The sequence below is a fragment of the Phalaenopsis equestris genome, unplaced genomic scaffold, assembly GCF_001263595.1.
Source record: "Phalaenopsis equestris unplaced genomic scaffold, ASM126359v1 Scaffold000552, whole genome shotgun sequence".
NCBI lineage: Eukaryota > Viridiplantae > Streptophyta > Magnoliopsida > Asparagales > Orchidaceae > Phalaenopsis > Phalaenopsis equestris.
This window is the reverse complement of record NW_018164992.1, coordinates 16,816-31,680: the sequence shown is the minus strand read 5'-3', so window position 1 is coordinate 31,680 and position 14,865 is coordinate 16,816. Positions and strand designations below refer to the sequence as shown.

Here is a 14,865-nt window from a genome sequence, read left to right as displayed (position 1 = left end):
GCTCCGACACTTATGGTGGTCCCAGCCTTACGAGATCAAAAAAGGTACTACCAGTACCATCACGACCATGGTCACGACACGGAGGAATATAGTCACCTCTGGAACTTGATTGAGGAGCTCATTCGCACCGGGAAGCTCAAAGAGTTTGTCGGCGCACATTTGCAGCGTAGGGCAAGGTTGTGGCAGAATAACCCTTAAATGGATCTATACATGCCAATTAGGTCCACATAGCCGGGGTAATCTCGACCAACTTTGGGGGAGGAACTTGACCCTCCATCGGGAAGAGACAACGTTCGGGAGAGTTATGCTTCATCGTCCCATAACACATAATCATTTGCCAATTGTCTTTACAGATAGATCTCCCATCGAAGGGGAACCCCCTGCAATGAAGCGATCATCGTCACAACACTAATTGGTCAACGTCTCCGTGACAACCTCCGTGCTTTCTAGAGAGACCTCGAATTGGATGATAAACATCCCATCGGCTTGTTCTGAATCCCCCAAGCATCATAACAAGAATCAACCAAAAACTTCTTCTTTCAATCCTTTATTTTATTTTCTTCTATTAAGTGGAGCTACTTTCTCATTGTGAACATGTCGAAGCCCTCTCTATCGACCTTGAACAAGAAAAAATATTTAAAGAGATAGATATTCCACGGAATACCCTCCAGCCGACAGAAAATAACGAACATCATTATTGCAACAATGGAGTTCGACATCACCTACGCCCGGAATAACTCCTTATGTGTTAAATATGCTCAGGAGCTCATTACACAAAGGCAACCGAAGGCCGTATTTAAACTAGTCCTAGTAAAAGACCAGGTCCTTACACAGAAGGTATATTGCTCGCGCTGACCCTGACAAATTCTGAAGGCTGATGCTGTCTTGCATGACATTCATCCTCTGTAACTCCTTCACTTCGTTCTCTTTTAAGAATGAAGAACCAATACCCTTAACAGAGCCGAAGAGAGTGGGAGAATACTTTGAGGCTATTGTAGAAAATCGAAGACGATCGAAAAGACGAAATAAGAAAGAGGAAGAATCAAGAGCTTAGATGCTAGAATCGAAATGCCTAAAGTAAGAAATAACGGTCCTCGCCAATGGTGAGTAACAAACTAAACATATTTTCAAATATATTCAAATGTCTTTTCATTTCCAAATAACATTATTACATCTTTAAAATGAAATGCTTTATGAGCAGGTTTTCCAAGGTCTCAGGCGGAACATGGCCTTTCTGAATGAACCTTCAAAGGACCATCGCCCCTCCTATCATAGCCTGCTCCATTTGGCCAGCCTTGCGATGGAATTTGGACAGGTCGATCGACTCCCAAAGTGCCCTCAACACACCCCCCTCAGCACACCCAACACCTCAGTCAGGCCATCCCTCAAAACAGCAACCTTTGCCTCAAGTTCGCCATGACCGAGCTCATGAACACCGAAGGAACTGAGACCTCTAGCACATGATCAGTGATCCGGCCAAGGGAGGGCAACTGATACTCCATTCACTTTTGTCCAGTATCAGTAGCAGACGAAGGAATTGGCGGCTGGTATCCTTTCGAAATGATTGTCGGTAGGACTCTCACAAGCTCGACCTGCAGAACGACCACTGTAGCAATGGTCTTTGCAGTGTCTTTCGACTGCCCACCATCCTGGTAACCCTCCAACTCTTCCAATTTGTTTGCACATAGGAAATGTCAAGGGCTATTAAATGATTGGCGACAACCAAAAAAGAGCCTTTACATACTCATGAATCTATCCATTGAGGAGATGGTCTCCAGACATCTTCCCCCATTCTTTTATTGTAAGGTGCCTTTGACTTCCTACAACAGCGGTTGTGGAGAGATACTAATCTCTGCTCCTTCCGGTCTCTTTTCAACCTCCTCTATGCCTTTGACAGAGCAAGGTCTCTTGGCCCTCAAAGCTCGCACCCAAGCTCGACTCAGGAATCACAGTCTTCCAATGGGGGACCTTTGAGCCCAGCAAAAGTTTGGTCCTTGAACATTTTACTTTCCCAATCTTGATCTTCTTTACAGAAGTCGAAGGTCTGTAGCCTATTTTGTCAGAATCTTGGGGTGGACATGGAGTTTCCTCATATAATCATCCATGACTCCAATTGGCTGATCAGAGGAAAATGACGACAATAGATGCATTCTCAAGCCTATGACTCTATTTATAAAAGCATATTGGGCACAAATTTGAGGCGACTTGATTAGTAAATTAAATTTTGTGATTTTAGTACCATTGAATACTAATAATTTTCTAGTTCTTATCAAAACTGTCACTTTCAAGGAACAAAAATATTCGGGGAACAAATATTTATACCCCATAACCGTGGGCATGAATATCAAAGCATTCGAACGGCCCAGACGACATCCAAAAACCAAGTGTTCTACCGCTCTACTGCCAACCGCGTCGTCAATAATCAACCAATATGCCATGGTGAGAGACTCGAGCGACATACCCGATCGACCGAGAGGCAGACAAGAATCCTTGATCGCGGTTAATCGGCATACCCGCCTTTACTGCGGCAGACAAGATCGACATTCAACCGAGCGTCTTGGTCGACCAACACAAATTTTAGAGAGCATAATCGCCACTCAGTCAATCGCTTTAATTAGGCGAATTCAAACAAGCTAGCCAACCAATTATCATCATGTTAAAATTCAAATTGTAAATATAGATATGATATGAAATTCGTACAATTAATTAGATTATTTATTGTATTAAGGGAGGTTTTCATAACAGTTCTCTTCTTTCCACAATTATATAAAGTACTCTCTTATAGATAGGAGGTAAAAATAAGAAAAAGATATCTCTTTTCCGAGCTCTTTCTATAGAGAATTCTAAATTTATTCTACTCCTGTTCTTCGTTCAACCCTAATTCCATAGCCTTATCCACAAAGGACATATGAGGATCCAACAATGAGATATATAAAATTTAAGTGGTATAAATATAAAAAAAATAAATATAGAACAAATACTAGAAAACCACTAAACCCTACGAATTGCATAACCCCTCTAAGCCCTCTCTTTCGGCCATGTGCCATGTGAGGTAACGAATAAGGAGAGGAAGAGAGCAGAGAACGCGGCGAGAGAGGAGAGACGAGTGAACGCGAAGCCGCTTGCCCTTAAAACCCTCACAAACTCTCTCTCCCCGCTTCTCTCTCTCATCCTCTATCTTAATTTACCATCGATCCTTCAGGAGGCCTTGAGAATTAGGTATCTTCGCGGCAGATCAATCATGGCGGCGGCAGCGGAGGAAGAGGCGCCATCGAGCACGGAGGCGCAGCCGGAGATGCATCGTGAGAATGAGATCTACCTGGATAGAAGAGAGTGTAATGGAGTCCCGGCCAATTTAGGGGAGTTGCGTTTCGAAACCCGAAATCCCGGCAGCTCGGGCACCAGCAGGGTGGCGTCTGGGAGTGGCGTGAGAGTTGTAGAAGCGAAGAATGTCGCTCCGGGGAAGAGACCGGTGGTTGGGGAGTTTCATGAGCATGGTTTTGATCCGGAATTAAGCTTCAGGATTAGATTCCAGAAAATCGTGAGTTTGATTGGGCTTTTCGTCTGGCTTTTCTCTCATGTTTGCAAGCGATTCGAAAATTGTTACTTTATGGGGTTCTCCCTCCCCTAATTATCTGGAGGAGGAGCTCGAATAGTCTTTATCTCGTTTTTTAAATCTTTGGGTTTTGGTTTGGATGTTAACTTGCTTTTCTTTCATAAACAAATATGGGGTGAGTTTTTATTTTTCTGTTTGTTCTGCGCGTGATGCTGTTTGGTGGAATTTTTGAAGCTTGCGTGTTGTGATTATGGTTTGTTCATCGACAAAGTTTTATGTTTCATGCATCTAGTATATGAAAGGTTTATAAATGAAAAAAAGATGATTTTTCCTTTTTTGGCAGGGCGCTGGTTTGGAAAATCTTGGAAACACTTGTTTTTTGAATTCGGTTCTGCAGTGCTTAACGTATACGGAACCTTTTGCGGCGTATTTGCAGAGCGGGAAGCACAAATCTACTTGTAAGTTTCCGTTTTATTTGTTTGGGCATAATGGCTGTAACACTGTATGTAGTTTTTGCACCATATGCATAGTTATCCCTGATATATTTTGTTTTTAGTTCAAGGCAAGTACTCCAGGGACCTAAGCTTCCATCTCACATGAATTCAAAGTTGAAACCTGCATTTAGCAAGCAAGGTTTTAATTAATTTAGTTTTGTTTTTCTTTATCAATGTACATACTGTTTAGGCGCCTATAATGAAAAAAGTAGTCTACTTACATGTGTATCTATGCTTTTAAATTTTGATGAACTGTGGAATCATGCAATAGTTAGTGTGCCGATATCTTGCATGCTAGAGGTGAAGCATAAGAGAATTCAATTGTTAATATTTTGTATCAGTGTGTAACATATGAATCTTCATGTGGTATGTGTTACGTGCCCGAGTTTGCGACCTTGTAGCAGTTTTGTGAATGGGTAGAGAACAAGGATCGTCCTTGCGTGCTCTACCTATGTTGGTAATATTATAGGATACTTCTAGGGATCTTCGGCCTCTTTAGTTGGTTTAATTCGAGAAAAACCACAACTCCGAATCAACACAAGGTTGAAAATAATACTTATCAGATGATCTTCATTATTGGCCTCATGCTAATAAATAGCCGAACAGCATTTGTATGGAATAGACAATAATCCATTCTTATGGAAAGGAAAATTACAATAGTATAATTCTAGCACTAATTTATTGAAAGGAAATAACATTGATTGAAATAACATTAATGTAATTATTGATGGTAAGCATCAATGACTCCCATCTCATTTAATGTAATTATTGTTGGTAAGCATTAATCACTCTCATCTCCTGATTCTTGGTCCCTGACAACTCTTTCCTTCTTAAAATTTTCTTTGTTCTCAAGGAAAAAAACGTGTCTTCAATTCTGTCAGATTCTCCCTTGTGGCCTCGGCAAGAGAAAGATTTTGCCAATGAACAAGAACTTCAATTTCTCCACCTTTTGTGCAAGTTTCCAAAATGACTTGAGGAAATGAGGATATCGATAAGGCTTGACTGAGATTGGATTAGCTCCATTTTCCCATGAAATTTTATGGTCTTGAGATAGTTGAGATGGCAAGCCTTGAATCTCTTGAAATATGGCCGAATGTTGATTCAAATTAGCCATTAAATCTAGATTTAAATCGGTTGTTGCAACTCCTTGCTTCTCTCCCAACTTTAAGGAATTGAATTGTAATAAAAAAAGCTCTTTTTCGTTTTCGCAACTGCTCCTCTAGATCATGACAATCCATGATTTTATTGTTAGGCCCTTTGGTCCCGCGTAACTCTATTGTTTTCCCCTCTCACCAAAACTGCATCCATAGATCATTGAATTCCCAAATAATTGGATCCAGTTTTTTAAGCCATTGAGTTTCGAAAACAGCATCACATCCTTCCACTGGTAAAAGGTAAAATTCTACGTGAAATTGAACCTTTTGCACTAAAATAGGGAGCTTTTCACACAATCCTTCACTTTTCATCTTATTTCCATCCGCCACTTGAACCGAGAATTCTTCTTTCTTTGCAGGATAAATTCTCATTTTGGTAGCTAACTTTGAATTCATAAAGTTATAAGTGCTACCGGAATCCACCAATATGGTAACCCCAAAATCTCCGATTTTTCCAAAAAAGCGCATGGTCTGATGTGTTGTATTTCCTGAAATAGCATGAAAACTAATTTCGAGAATCTTTTCTTCCGCTTCCTCCTCTTTGGTAGTCTCCTCCAACGGCTCGTCAATAGAAGGAAAAATTCCTTCTATTAAAAATAACTTCTTGCAACGATGGCTTGGGGAAAATTTTTCGTCACAATTGAAGCATAATTCGTGCATCCTCCTTTCTTGCAACTCAGTCGAACTCAACCTCTTGATGGTGGGGTTACGAGCGCGAGTAAGGGATGCTGAGGGTAAGGGTGGATGTCCCATGGTGGATGGAGCATTCGGAGGTTCCACGTACCCTCTCTTCTGTTGTTCATACATACGAGACTCATAAAATCGCGCCAGACCGATAGCGGCGGACAATGAAATTGTATTACATGCTTGCACATCAACCCGTATTGCATTCTTTAACCCGCTGACAAAGCACCCGATTTGTTGTTCTTCAGACAAATGGCCAGCTCGATGTAACAAACGATCAAAGTCCATTTGGTAATCGCGGATGCTTCCTGTTTGTTTAAGCTTGGTGAGATCCCCAAAGAAATTTTGGTATCTTGAAGGCCCATATCGTAAATGCAACTTGTACTTGAACACTTCCCAATTGACGCCTTCTCGCCGATTTTTGAAACGTTGATACCACAATTGGACAGTGCCATCCAAGTGATAACCGGCCAAGGGGAGTTTTTCCGTTTCTTACGTGCCTTGGAACTCGAAAAATTTCTCCACTCGACAAATCCATCCGGTTGGGTCATCCATGCCATTGTAGCGTGGAAAGTCCAACTTAGTGATTTTGGGTGCGAGAGAGCCTCCTCCCGAAAGGCTATGACGGGGCCCGCGAGAAGACTCGACATCATCCTTATTTACTCCAACACGCGTAGAAAAACGAGCAAACATGCTCTCAATATGTTTCAAGTGACGTTCTTCACCAGCTTTCATAGCTTGTTGTAGTTCCTTTTGGCCTGCAGCCAATGAGCCATGTTCATGCTCCACATGCTCGAGACGGTGGTCGGACATGCCTGTCTCTGATACTAAGTTGTTACGTGCTTGAGTTTGCGATTTTGTAGCGGTTTTGTGAATGAGTAGATAACGAGTATCTTCCTTGCGTGCTCCACCTATGTTGGTAATACTGTAGGATACTTCGAGGGATCCTCGACCTCCTTAGTTTGTTTAATTTGAGAAAAACGAGAAAAACCACTTTCATTATTGGCCTCAAGCTAATAAATAGTCGAACAACCTTTGGATGGAATAGACAATAACTCATTCTTATGGAAAGGAAAATTACAATAGCATAATTCTAGCACTAATTTATTGAAAGGAAATAACATTAATGTAATTATTGGTGGTAAGCATCAATCACTCACATCTTATTTAATGTAATTATTGATGGTAAGCATTGATCACTCCCATCCCCTGATTCTTAGTCCCTGAGAGTATGTCTGTTGAGGAGCTTGTAATGAGATGTGGTGCATAGAGTTTGCCACTATCAATTTAGAAGGTTAATCAGTTATCTTCACGTATCTTTCTTCGTCCATCATAAAGTTTTAATAGCTAAAATTTAAAGTAGCTTTCTAATTTTTAGATACTTACAATCTTTGCCAATTAAAATTTGTAATGATTGGAAAACTTGTATGAGGTGAAAATATTCTATCCTTCTAAAATGGTAGTATTTATTCCGTGGAGCGTATTAATTTATCTGTGTGTATATAGTTACAATGCATTCATGCTCCCTTTTAGGCATTTTTAAGGAAAAATGATAACTTAATTAGTGGCCTATTGCTAAGCATAAATTAGGAGCTTATAAATGGATTTTTAATTCGAACTTGGTTTGATGTAGTTTTTATTTTATTTTTTTATTGGTGAGGAAATGATTTGTTAATTTGCACCTAGCACTTGAAGTGTGGGATGGAGTTCAAGTAATTCCTAAAAATGGTAGTGCTTTTGACTAGCTTTTATGAAGGGTACTATAGTAGGTGCCTACCAAGACCTCTCAGTGATGCTAACAAGGGCCAAGGGCAGCACATAGGCAGAGTTGGGACTCCTCACCATACCAAAAAGGCAGGTATGAAGGACAAGGAACTGGACTCTATGGCGATCAAGAAGTCTTTGCAATGATAACTGATGGAGTTGAGGTGGTTATTGAGGGCTACTTCATTGCAAAAAATGTAAATATAGGCGTGCGTCGAATTGGTCTTTGGCACATAAAACTGATCTTTGTGAACCTTTGTCTTGCAATGCCGAAGCAATGGCAAAATTGCATATAAAGCTTGGAGCTTACTCTCTTGAACTTGGATTTATAACTTAGCAATGATGCCATTTTGTTAATGCTTCGGCATTTTTTTCTACATATTTTCCCCCATCATAAGCGGTGGATTTTTATTGAAGGGGAGAGTCTCCCCTTCTTTCTTCTTTGCCAATGTGGGACTAAAGTACCTGTAAAGAAGAGGGAGGTTAGTCACTCTAGGCATTAGAGAAGAAGAGATCCATTGTTTAGGAATTTGATATGAAAATATGGCCATGATCAATCATTATCGTGAGTTGTTATGCACGATACACGTATATTTACATGTGGATTGAATCCTCCGGTGAGCGTGAGGAATAAAAAAAAGGCATCTTAAACTTTCTTTCGGATTCAATGGGGTTCATTTTTGGCCTTTTTGTCTACATGGAAAGGCTTTGGCGTAGAAGGAGATTGATCTCCTGCACTACTCCTAGAATGTTAATGTGGACGACTTATATGGGTTGTAGACAAGGATAAACAATTAAGAGGCACAACTCAGTTATATATCCTTGGTGCCAACATAATTGAGATTGGTTTTTTTTCCTTTGGGTGCTGGATAGCGCTCAGCTCATATAAGCATGCATATCATTTTTTATAAGGTACTTCGTGACCTTATTTAGTTTACAAAATGCAGGCTCTGGCATGCATGACAAAGTACTGCTTGGTAATGCTTAAGCAAAGTATAGATGCAGGCAACTGCCAAAAATTTTTCTTTATTTTTTTTTCATAGATATGAGATGGAATTGGAGGATAAAAAAAGTTGGTGGCAGCTCTTGTTAAGCTAGCAAAGAATATGCTCATGTTAGTATCAGTATTTTTGGTTTGCAGAGAGTTTGCATATGTTCATTGGCCTGATTGGTTGGTGCCTATGGCTTTGGAGGCCAAAGTATTGTGTTATGGCAGTTATTCGATAGCTGAAGTTGGGCAGCTTGGTGATTATATGATGAAAGAATCTCCATAAAAGAATGTACATCCTTTTGAGGTTTCTATCTTCTTGAGGTCCCTCGGTGCATGAGTAAAAAATTAATATAGGATATATTTTTTTCTAGCGCTTCTAATGGATACTTAGATATAGATATGATTAACCAGTGCAACAAGCATGCAACTTTTGCGAGAAAGTAGGCTATTAATCTTAAAAATTATTCTATCTTTTGATGAAAATTAAATGCGGTAAATTTTAATTTAGACTCTAGAAACTAAAGTCACTATAGTAAGGATCATGAAAGCCATACAAATGACTGAAATTTCAAGCAAAATAACAAATTAAACTTTAGTAGGTTTGCCAAAAATCAATCATGTTTTTAACAAATAGCAATAAATGAAGAGTTGAAAAGTAGGAGAGAGATTTTAGGTAGTTTATTACAGTGGATTATTTGTTAGACTTACTTTTTTTTTCCAAAAAAACTGCAGCTAGCTGGTATCAACATAGACCTCCTCTTGGTTTAACTCATAAATTTGATACCAATGACTTAGTTATCAACTATGTTTGAATGATGGTTCGTGACTCTTTTATCCACTTTGGACTGAGAGTTGTTATCATAATGACCCTATCAAGTATTTGACCGTATTATTTACTTTTGAATGTCCACACCACAACTAGCTCAGCTGGAGATGGTGGCCCTCTAGAACTGACATTATATGCTTCATTTATTATAAGTTGAGATGCATTTTGCTCTCATTTTTTTTATGCTTCATATGCTCTATTTATAAGAAGTTAAGAAATATTTTGCTTCCATTTTTTAATGGAGATTGCAACTGACTTTGTTGACTTGACAGATTACTTTGACAGTACGAAAAAGTCAGTAACAGATTTTGGCAAATATATTTTGCAATAAAAAAGACGTGCATGAACTTTGCAAGCACAATATGTCTGATCAGCAATGCAGAATTTTTATGGAGTAGAAATGTGCATAACAGAAAACTTGCATTTAAAATTTGAGTGTCACTTAAATAGTTTTGCTTTATGAGAACTTTTACAACAACAAACAACAACAACAAGCATTTATCCCAATAAGGGTCTGTTTGGGGCAGTTGCAGCTTAGCTACCCCAGGAAGCTATTGCGGGAAAACTGACTGCAAAAATTGACTGCTTGTTTGTTTGTTTTTTACAGTTTGAAAACAACTGCGTGACAGCTGTTTCTAGATAAATGATCATTTTGCCCCTGTGCAGTAATGTTGTTTGCAACAGAACTGTCATAACAATATATTTGATATTTGAAAAAAAAACAACTTCAGAACTGTAGAAAAAATAAGAAACACACACCTCACATAACAGTGAGTACTAAGTGCACTAGAAAAGAAAACAAGCATTAAAATTACATTTAAATAAATGATAATATTAATTTTAAAGTCCATCCGGTGTATATCCCAAGCTACGTCGCCCTTCGGGGATGTCATCCAACCCTGATCACTATCGGCAGTGAAATCTGCTATATTGTCTGCCACCGAAAGAATTCACATTTCTCTGAACCGTCTGCCCATTGTGGGCACCTGTAGAATTGTCTCCCGTAGCTATGTGCCCGACATGACGTCAGTATGGAAGATTGTAGTCCGCAGTGGCAGAGCACTCATTAGGAGGTCCTGGAACTCATATTTCCTGAATGATTAAAAAGACAATCCATTAGTTATAACAAAAGTTGAAAATGATAAAATAAGTAATTAATTACAGGTTTTTGCAGGCGTGAGTTCGTAGAAAACTCAGCATACCAACCAATGAATCAGTCATTACAAAAGAGAACCCACACCGCCACCACACCAATGTTAGCCGACACAACAACCACCAACACACCGTAACAACGACACCAACACAAGAACCGCACCACCAACACACCTCAACAGTCACACCCAGCACACCCTAAACCACTAGCACACCACAACTCCAACAACCAACATAAGAACCCACACTACCAGCACACCAATGTCACACCACAACAACCACACCAACACAAGAACCCACAACACAACAGCCACAAATATCACAACTAACGTAGAGTCCACACCACCAGCACATCCTAAACCACAGGCACCACAACCACCGACACACCACAACCAAATGCCCCACACTCCAACACAACAATCACAAGCACAATAATGCCACCAACATCATTGTCACAGCTTGCAGAAGCACCCACCACACATCACAACCACATCCACAGCCAAAAGAGCCACCAAATTCAAGCAAGCAAATTTGTACCACAAAGCCACATCTACCGCCAAATTCGATCGACACAACCACAAAGCCAAATTTGGTGGTTCTTCGAGCCACACTGCCACACCCACACAGACTCATCCACAACAAATTCGAGGCATACAAGAAATTCGAACCCACTGCCATACTCACACAGCCTCATCCACAGAAAATTCGAGCCACACAACAAATTCGAGCCACACATCCACACCAAATTCGAGGAATCCAAATTGGAGCCAGCAAATTCGAGCCACACAACCACATACCACACATCCATACCACCGAACATCATTCATATCTAGCATCACAAATCCAACGAACAAACATTCACACTTGTTAAAAAATAAAAAAGTGCTTAGCGATGCGGAACGGTGGAGGAAGACGAGGAAGAGGAACCTGGCAGCGTGAGAAACGCGGGAGAAGAGGAGGAAGAGGAACCAGGTAGCGTGAGCAACATCGGAGAAGAGGAGGAGAAGATCGCAGCTTCCAAATAGGGCACGGGGTAAAGCCGAATGATTCGAGTTAGGGCAAGATATTAGAGGGCGCGGGGGTAAAAAGCCGAACGGGGACGCTGGGCCGCGGGGTCGGCGAGTGGCTCGCGTTTTGGTTAAAACGCCGCCCCAAACAATTTAAAAACACTACACGTTACTGCGCCGCTTCTCCGTCATCATCCCAAACAGACCCTAAGTCACGTCGGCTACATAAATCCTTTTCTCCATTGTGTCCTATTGAATGTCTTATTTTCATTTACTTTTCATGTCTTATTTTCATTTACTTCTAATAAATTAAGATCATTTTTTATACAACAAGCCCAAGTCAAATTGATTTTTTAAGGAATGCGAATATCTTAAAACCTCATGATCCTGGGATGAGCAGAGAAACTACCATTCCAGAAATTTACGATCTTATGATAGAAGTGGATATTTAGATTTCTGAAGTTACAATAATCCTGATAAAATCATTGGTTTATTGGAAATTACAAATTATGCTTTTTAAATCATATGCAAGGATATTGTTTTTTAATCATTTTCGTCCACCTATTGTTAATTTCATCAGGTAGCTTTATTATAGCTGCTTGTTAGAGGACAAAAGAAATTCTTGATGATGATTAGCTTTGCTATTTTTTCACTAATTTACAATTGTTATACGACCTCATGTATATATTATAGTATCATTAACGTAAGAAGCTATTATCGAAGGTCGCAATGCTGGATTTTGTGCTCTGTGTGCTCTTCAGAATCATGTCATGGATGCCCTACAATCAACCGGGAAAATATTGAGACCATTCCATCTTGTCAAGAACTTGAGATGTATCCAGTATATTACATCATGGTGCTTTTGCATGCTTAGCACACAATTCTTACGTATTTACAAATCTCACACAAACTTTCATATTTAAACGCATAACACTCAAATCTTTAATATCGCTTCAAACATAGCACTATTACCACAAAAGTGAAATACACCTTTTCATGCATAGATTTAAATCACCGAAGTGCTATGCATGTAAAGATGGAAGTTTATATGTGAGATACTTAAATACATAAGAATTGTTAATTTCTCTTACATCATTTAGAGTTGAAGATTCCATTAAATTAGTCTGTTTAGTTTTTGCCTTTGTGCTTTGCCAACCTATGAACGATATTATAGAAGACGAGCTTGCTTAACGAATATCAACTTTGTACTAGATTGTTTTTCTTTTTATTTTTATTTCCAAATTTGAGAATTCTTAATAAGATAAATAGACATATCTAGCAATTTTCGGTATTCTAGACAAGAAGATGCTCATGAATACATGGTTAACTTGCTTGAATCAATGCACAAGTGCTGTTTGCCTAATGGAGTCTCAAGTGAGTCTCCTAGTGCATATGAAAAGAGTCAAGTCCACAAGATATTTGGTGGCCAACTAAGGAGTCAGGTAAATCATCACGGGAGTTTGACATGTATCTAAAAGGATTTCCCGTCGTATTTTTTTCTCTTGAGGTTGTTATTTTCTGTTATAGGTAAAATGCTTGCGGTGCTCGTATTCTTCCAATAATTTTGATCCTTTCTTGGACTTGAGTCTGGAAATAATGAGAGCAGATTCACTTTACAAAGCACTTACTCATTTCACTGGTTTGGAACTACTAGATGGTGGGGAGAGACTATATCAATGTCAGCGCTGCAAAAAAAAAGTTGAGGCTTCCAAACAACTCACCATTCATAAGGCCCCTTATGTGCTGGCCATTCATCTTAAGCGTTTTGATTCGGGTATTAATGGAGAAAAACTTAGCAAGAAGGTGGTGTATGGGCCCACATTGAACCTGAACCCGTTCATCAGTGACCCATGCGTGAGTAGATATTTTACATGTTTTTTCAATTTTTTTCAATATGACTAACTCTTAGCATCCTTGAGTTTTTTTGTTTCTTTTAATTCTCATTTCCAATATAACAGGAAGGTGATTACAAATATACGCTGTACGGTGTTTTGGTTCATGCTGGATGGACAACCTATTCTGGTCACTATTTCTGCTTTGTTCGGACCTCAACTGGCCTGTGGTATTGGCTTGATGATAACCAGGTTAGCATTTTCGGAGCCATGTTTAATACATATGTTTTTTTAAATTTGGCATGCAAAGCCTCTTTGAAACCTCTCAAGGATCAAAGATCACTTTTTCATTGTAAATTTTGATAAATAACTGAAGCTCACTTTTATAAGCGACTTGAAGCGTTTTCTTTGCTGAAATTGGATGGAATTGAGTTTTTGTTTGGAAATTCACCTTCAAAAAGGAGATAAGATGAGTGAGTTTCAATCTTGAGGCTGATGAGGTCACCTTAAAATTAATTTTATATTTCCTCTTTTAATATGAATAGAATAATATTAAATTAATTGATGTGTGTTATGATTTTTACTTATAATGATAATAAATATGGGGTGGAAAAAATGAAATTTATTTCAGTTTAAACATATATAGAAATCGTGGTCACTAGAAATGATTTCTTGCAAATTAAATTGATATTACTGTAACTCGCATTAATGTGACTCATTTCCGAAACCAAGATCCAAATGCTTCTAACTGTTTACATTGCACCAAACTAGCCCTAAAGACAACAAAGAGGCATTTTTCACATAAATTATAGACAATGCATTCTCCTTCTTTCCCCGTAAAAAATGGAAGAAAATATATCCCTCTATTTTTTTATGATGATTATGTGGACATTATGAGCAATGTCATTAAATGCACTTGACGCACTCATGGAGATATTATTGTTCAACACCTGAGGTCCTAGGTGCTACTCAAGGTGCTAAGTGTCATCATGGGTGCTTTCCCGAAATGAGATGCTAAGAAAGAAATAACAAAATCACTTGTAAACTAACCTCAAGTGTGCAAAATATTGCTTAAGAGTATGAAGTATAATCATCACACTAAAATAAGCAGGGATGAATCTTCAATTTTCATTGTTTTCCAAGTTCAAAATTTTTGGTAATTAAATTATCTTGAACAAATACATTACATAAGTTTATGTTATTCATGCTCTATGTATAATATAATCTTCCTTATCATCTATTTCAACCATACCTTCATTTTATAGTCTCGTTTCTATTAATGGATTTCTCATCCTCGGTTTCTACCGCAATCTCTTAGTAATCTTGACAATTTACAACTCTCTTGTATCTATAGTTTTCACAACTTGTTTCTATGTACACATCAGCATTTCTAGGACTTTCAATC

At 38.9% G+C, this 14,865-nt stretch overlaps 2 protein-coding genes across 2 annotated transcripts; one reads left to right on the top strand and one right to left on the bottom strand.

The window, feature by feature from the left end:
* Positions 1-3,009: 3,009 nt before the first annotated feature.
* Positions 3,010-13,712, top strand: LOC110029204 (ubiquitin carboxyl-terminal hydrolase 23-like; the record flags this gene model as incomplete). The annotated part of the gene is made up of 6 exons (XM_020731386.1): positions 3,010-3,541; positions 3,900-4,014; positions 12,352-12,462; positions 12,898-13,070; positions 13,156-13,482; positions 13,587-13,712. Coding segments are annotated over exons 1-6 (1,152 nt in total), but the record flags the coding sequence as incomplete, so codon positions are not given.
* LOC110029232 lies at positions 5,099-6,552 on the bottom strand. The gene has a single exon (XM_020731424.1). The coding sequence runs from the start codon at positions 6,174-6,176 to the stop codon at positions 5,340-5,342; it is 837 nt and encodes a 278-aa protein (XP_020587083.1). The 5' UTR covers positions 6,177-6,552; the 3' UTR covers positions 5,099-5,339.
* Positions 13,713-14,865: the final 1,153 nt, after the last annotated feature.